The sequence below is a fragment of the Toxorhynchites rutilus genome, chromosome 3 (assembly GCF_029784135.1).
Source record: "Toxorhynchites rutilus septentrionalis strain SRP chromosome 3, ASM2978413v1, whole genome shotgun sequence".
NCBI lineage: Eukaryota > Metazoa > Arthropoda > Insecta > Diptera > Culicidae > Toxorhynchites > Toxorhynchites rutilus.
This window is the reverse complement of record NC_073746.1, coordinates 183,792,766-183,799,305: the sequence shown is the minus strand read 5'-3', so window position 1 is coordinate 183,799,305 and position 6,540 is coordinate 183,792,766. Positions and strand designations below refer to the sequence as shown.

Below are 6,540 nucleotides of genomic sequence, written 5' to 3'. Positions count from 1 at the left end.
ATAGATATAACCCACTTCCTGTTTTTCTCCAGTGTAGGATTTATATGGATCGACAAGATTGAGCTTTGTTTAAATAATTATTTTAGCGAAATAGTTATAGAAATTACGTGCTACACTATATTCATAATATGTCAATATATGTTTCTTTACATAAAAATATTTACTTTTAGCGTTATGGCACACGGAGAAAAATAGAAGTTTCTGTTATGGCTATGATTCATATCTTTTGTATTTGAGAGGTGTCGAGTTGAGAAATAAATGATCCCTCATTGGGAGTACAGACGCGCCATTAACCCATTAAAATATAATTTATTATTGTAAAAGAACACATTGGCAGACCTTACAATGATGAGCCAGCGAGCCTTCGATGCGCTGAAGGACTGCTTTCAGATTACAATCATGCTCCTGATCGCTTTTTCCACCGCCTACGACGTCGTCCATATAACCGGATGTTCCCTCGAGACCGGCGAGCACAGTATCGATCAACTGTTGAAATTCTCCTGGAGCAATCTTCACGCCCGGTGGAAGGCGATTGTATTGAAACAATCCACGATGCGTATTTATTGTTAGCATACCACGACTTGCTTCATTAACTTCTACTTGCAGGAATGTGTCGGAGAGATCGATCTGGCTGAATACTTTACAGTTAACGAGCTTTGCGAAAATGTCCTCCGGACGGGGAAGCGGGTATTGATGAGGCTGTAAGGCGGCATTTAGAGCCGTCGAATAGTTTCCGCGGATCCGAATCGAACCATTAGCCTTGCGTACCACAACTATCGGAGCGGCCCACTCCGAATAATCTACCGGTGAAATGATATTTATCTTCTCTAGACGATCGAGCTCTTGATTCACAGCATCCTACATGGCATACGCCACTGAGCGTTTCGGACAGAAAACCGGGTTACATTTTTTTCTTTAGGTTCAACTTCACCCTAATCTTATGGCATGAACTAAGTTCTTCACTGAACACCTTCGGAAATGTTTTCTTCAGGGAATTGGTAGACACGGGTGCACTGGATACCTGACAACAGAATGTGTCCATCGGCACGGATCCGAGATCAAAACTGTCCACTAAATCAGATCCAAGAAGTTGCAAATGTTTTTCAGTCACAGAATCACTGCTTTGTGGGTTTTCTTTGCAATGCTAACGTTGCAACTAAATTCGCCTACAAGAGGTAAAACATTTCCCGAAGCGGTTTTCGCTTTCACTGTAGCTGGGGCTAACATTGGACCACTTTGCTGGTTACCGAGAACTTCCTCCGTTTCTTTGCAGATCCTCACGACTTCTTCGCACTGGTACCATGTCCTTCCCGGTGTCCGATCTGTCCGCAATCGGAACACTTATGGCTTCTATAAGTACATTCGCGAGCATAATGGAACGAGCCACAATACCAACATGGTGATTTAGGTTTGCTTTTTCTGTCACTGGTGTCGGTTCTGATTGCCAGATTTTCTCGTTTCCTGGAACGTCGCCCGTCGAATTTCTGCTTCACTGCATTGATCTGATCAAAGTGAGAAGCAGACTCGATCATTGCATTATCATGTCGGAGGTTGACCAACCGCTGGCTTTCCTCTGATAACTGTTCTAGGGTGACTATGTCACGTTCCTCAATTTTGGAAAGAAGTCGGGTCCGCAACTCGGCGTCAGTCTCAGATTTGAGTCCACAGACATATATTAAACACTTGAACTCTTCCTCGGTGAGCTTTCCTAGCTCGAACTGGACACAGGATTTGTTGACACGGCATGCAAAGGCAATGTGATCCTCCGTCGGATTTTTGGAAACTTGGAGACATCGATATCGACGACTGATAACAGACTCTTTCGCACCAAACAGTCCTTTCAATTGTTCTACTGTCTGCGCGAAATTGAAGTCTTTTGGCAACCGTGGAAGTATATAGCTGACATACCTCTCGTGTTCCACGGTACCCATTTTCCGTAGAAGTAGACGTACTTTGGCTTCGTCATCCAAACGAGAAGCGTTCTTTTCGAAGAGGACATCATAGCGTGAATACCAGCAAGCGAAGGTCAGATTACTCTCCGCCTCATAATGAAACTCCTTGATGTTTCCCGCAAGAGAATCTAGAATCTGTTCGGGGTTAGGTGGGACCTGAACGTTGATTGAAGACGTTATACTGCGAAGGAATGCCTGCTGCCATTCTTCCGACCGTTGTTCGTTTTGCTGTTGCCGGACAAGAAACTGGTTCGACTGCTGCTGATACTGTAACTGTTGCTGTTGCATCATGTGTATCATCTGTGTGAGGAGGTTGTCTGCCGGGATCGGAATCTGCTGCTGCTGATGCTGCGGAGGTGAAAGCACAAACGGTGGTTGCTGCTGCTGGTGGGGGGCCGGTTGACTGGGATTTACTGCATGGGCATTCTGTTGATGTTGCTGCTGGATCCACAACTGTCACTCGAGAGCCCAGCGTTGTAGGGAGCCGCTCATAGGTGGAGCCACTCCAACAGAATACAGTTGTCTCCAACAATATCAATGGATGCAGATTGATTATTCAAAGAGTTTCAAAGAAACAATGCAAATTGCACATTACGGTTGTATAGCCGGATTAGGTGAAGTGTGCTCCCATTTAGGCTGTGTGCTTTTTGCCCTGAAATGCTGGGCTCTTGTAGAAAGAAACTATAATGAATATTCGTTTGCAGATATCCTTAAACGGTGGTTAGTTTCGCAAAAAAACAGATGATTATGTTGAAATTAAGAATATATTCAGCCAGAAAGACAAACCTACCCTCAGATATGTTTTCGGGGTACCTGATAGCTCTGCGGAGAAGTGCAATATGGTTATAAGAAAATTGATCGGAAACAAAGAAAATCCATCAATTGGCTAATTCATGGAAAATACAAGGAAGCATTCGAACGAGAGCTCGAGACTCTGTCTTGAATCTAGGTCCGAACATTCTGATAATCCTTTCCTGTTATTTTTTCGATTCAAATCTAGTGGGAAAGTCGCTCAATGAACATCACGGAATAGGTGCTAGTAGGTTAAGCAATATGCGTCACACAAAGGCTCTTGTTCGGTGAATAGCTTGCCTAACTGTTCCACAAAGTTCATGTTGGCTCTATGGAATATTTCACGCTAATAGAAAGATCGCAACTATATTTAAATCATCTACAAAAACGTAGATTGATAATGAATCCGCTTCTGCTGCCTAGAAGCTACGAATGTAAACGAATAATGCTTGCCCAATAGATCCTCTGCATGTATGTGTAGCAAGAGCCCTATAAGAGAAAGGCGAGCGAACGAGTGATAGGCGAATGCTGCTGCATGGTAAATAGTCCTCAAATCAATGAATGGAACAAATAATAATAAAACACAATATTTAAGGATACGATGGTTCTCAAATTGGATTGTTTCGTTTATTTATCAAATACAGTTTTAATTTCATATTTTTAAGTTGAGGGTAAATATTTCAGTAAGATATTCTAATCTATCTCACAAAAAATAATATTGAAAGCGAAATGATTCAAACAGTCTTTTTCAATAATAAACAAAAATTTGCGTCGCTGATATGAAATGTTTTTATATTATGTTATTGTGCTCGATAATTTCGAGAAAGTCTTTCGCGTTTTGGTACAGTTTTACTATAACAGTTATTGCAAAGCATCGAAGAAAAGCTGCGCAACGCCAGTTTGTGTCGTAAAGAATGAATCACGGCTAAAACTAAATCAAAATTTCAAAATCATAGTTTGATTTTTTTTCTGATAAGATTTTTTTAACAAAATTCGGACATACAATTATTGCTAACAAACAGCATTTTATGAATGAAAAAACAGTCCTACATAACATCTCACACTTTTTTTATATTTGCTTTGGCATATCCCTCTAATGTACGAAAGAGTGAGTGAACTGCTCAAAAGAACTAGTTCACTTAAGTGAACGGTTGGTCACTGAACGGTTCATTAAAGTGAATCGTTTTGCCCATCTCTACTTCCATTAGAGAAATGGTGATTGCATACACACAGTTACCCGAAATGAAAATACTCAAGGTTATGCTTCCTTTACAATGCAGGCTTTTAATCGCATGCGATATACTCACTCACGATATTTTTCAGTGTAGCTCTTTACAATGGTGCTCGATATTGTGCGATAATCTGTCTGTCAAACCTGCATCATATTGTCTTTATTTGTTATGGACAAGGTCGTACTAGATTGGTGGAACGAAATCGTATCGTATCGAATTGTGAATGCAAGTATTAAATTCCAGTTAATTAATAATTGGCGATCTAACGTACAAATCTACACCTAGGCGGCGCTGCGTTGAAAGGGATGATGGTTTAAATTTTGCCATGTGAGCTTATGGAAGGTTTGTAGTTCTTTCCATAAATTACAATGTTATAATCATAAAAGATTATTTGATTGCGATGAGTTTGTAAGAAATTTAATTCTGCGCAATTTTATTTATTTATTTATTTATTTTTATTTAAATCACCTTGTTTGTCTTTGAGCGCATGGCTCTTAGAGACTGTCTGAATATATATATGCCAACATGTAGGCAATTTTATATATATCATGTTATTTATTTACCTCTTTCAGTAGTGAAAACTATAAAAATGTTGACAATGGTTGAATTAAAGAAGGAAATTCGAGAGCACAATCAAACACAAGTAGAAAAATGTACGCTTCCTGCATGTGAGAACTACCTTGAAAAGCCCGGAAGTAAACTATACGTGATTTGTTTTTGAGTTTTAGGTTACATTAGCATCATTTTCTTAGTTCAAAAACAAAATCCAGATGTCTCACCGATCGTTTACGTTTTGCGTTAGATCGCCAATTGAAAAACTAACAAATTCAATCAAATATTAACGAAAATTTGAAAAATAGTTATAATTATGCAGCAATACGCTTGCAATAGGTGATCGACTAAGCTCTCCCTTGATGAAGCGTTTCATATGTAAAGAGCTGAACATTTATTTCGATATATCGCTCCACCCATCTAGCATATATTGTTCCACCTGTTCGATGTATGTAGTATCCCCTGTCAAAGCAACGCGATTTTCGCAGCCAAAGCTTGGAGAGCTCTATCTTTTTTCGCACTGTCATGGGTGATTTCGCGCTTTGCTCTGATTGGTTTAGAGGTGTACAAATCAGCTCATCATGATGAACAGCTCTGATCATATCAGCTCATCTAAATGAGCTGTTCTTTATGAACAGCTCTTCAGCTCAGTTGTCAGTGCCGACTTTCAATTTGGGTCCCAAACTCGATAGCCACGGAGCCAGTTTGAAAATGTTAAAATTCAAATGAAATTTTTCACACCATATTATTAATTACTTGAAACACGTATTCCAGACTATTATTTACAACAGACTCGGCGAGTACAACATTTCCGACATTTTTACTGAGGCTTTACATTACAATAGAAAGTTTTCTTCAAAAAAAAAAATAAAAATCTTATGAGATTTTTGCACCGCCTGCAAACAAAGTGTTTTTCATTGAAATAGAATACTCATTTGATACACAGAAGTTAATTTTCATTAATAATTTGAATTTTAAAAACGTGTTCATTCTGCCTGAGAGCCAATTATTATTTTTGGCGCCCCCTAAACTGGTAAACAAAGCTCAATGCCGTCAACGCGAATATAACAGTTGAAAAGACGAGAGACAAATGAAACTAAACTGATGTCTTAACACGAAGAGCGAGAGACGGTCAGTCCATTTGAATCTTACAGCTCACACACTCTCTTCAATTCTACAGCTCTTTTCTCTCCTTCATCATCATCAAAGTGAGCTGAAGAGCTGTTTGATTTTTTTTGCGAGCTGTTCCGCGTCAACTCACTTCAAAGAGTCGATTCTTCGGAACAGCTCATGAGCGGATGGCACATCTCTAGATTGGTTGACGAATAAAAATCGCCATTGAAGAAAAAAAATCGCGCTCATTGTGGATGATTGTAAATCCGGTGTCGGTAAATCATCAAAGCAGCGGACGGGCCGTTGTCCGTTCGAGCGAAACGTTTCGAAAAATCCCTTGCAGGGGGTAGCAGATTATAGCAGGTAAGTCTTCCCACTATTTTTCACTTTTCTTTCAGGCCCAATGTTCTAATTATTTCAGGTAAGTATTCGCACTAATTTAACTTCGTTTTATTTAGTCTAACTTAACACTTAACAATTCAATATAACTTCGATATCAGTTGCACAAATTATTTTTCCCACTGAGGTTAACTTGTTCGCGAGGTGTCTTCGGCCGGAAAGAGGTTGACAGCAGGCGTCGTTGAGTAAAAAAAGAGTTGACGGCAGGCGTCGTTGAACAGGAAAGAGAAAGAGCTAAGCACGACGTCCTCCTTTTGTACCCGTCGTGACGTCATTCGTTCGATATGCGGAAATGATTAAACGTCAACCAAACGCGAGACAAACGCATAATAATAACAAACGCATGTCTGACGAACGAGGGGTTTTCGTTGTTGTAGTTCCTCCATCCACAGATAGTTGGCGCTCCTTCGTGTTGTCACGAACATACCGGCCCCTTCAGAATCCTCCATTCTGACAGTTAAACGATAAATGAACATTGTTGATGATGGTTCCTTCGATGA

General features: G+C 40.0%; 1 protein-coding gene across 1 annotated transcript; it reads right to left on the bottom strand.

Annotated features, from left to right (window-relative positions):
• Window positions 1–312: 312 nt before the first annotated feature.
• Window positions 313–6,489, bottom strand: LOC129773719 (uncharacterized). Its single transcript, XM_055777365.1, has 4 exons — window positions 6,382–6,489; window positions 1,397–2,405; window positions 1,171–1,322; window positions 313–858 (listed from the first exon to the last, which is right to left on the bottom strand). The coding sequence occupies exons 1-4, from the start codon at window positions 6,487–6,489 to the stop codon at window positions 313–315; spliced, it is 1,815 nt and encodes a 604-aa protein (XP_055633340.1).
• Window positions 6,490–6,540: the final 51 nt, after the last annotated feature.

Excerpts from the sequence above, each read along its gene's own strand:
- LOC129773719 (XM_055777365.1), bottom strand. The coding sequence starts at position 6,489 with ATGGAGGATTCTGAAGGGGCCGGTATGTTCGTGACAACACGAAGGAGC. Across the intron at positions 2,406-6,381 it reads CCCTCGTTCGTCAGACATGC|TTGTGGATCCAGCAGCAACA; the intron begins GTTTGTTATTAT and ends CTCGAGTGACAG. Across the intron at positions 859-1,170 it reads CGGGAAATGTTTTACCTCTT|GATGCTGTGAATCAAGAGCT; the intron begins GTAGGCGAATTT and ends TATGCCATGTAG.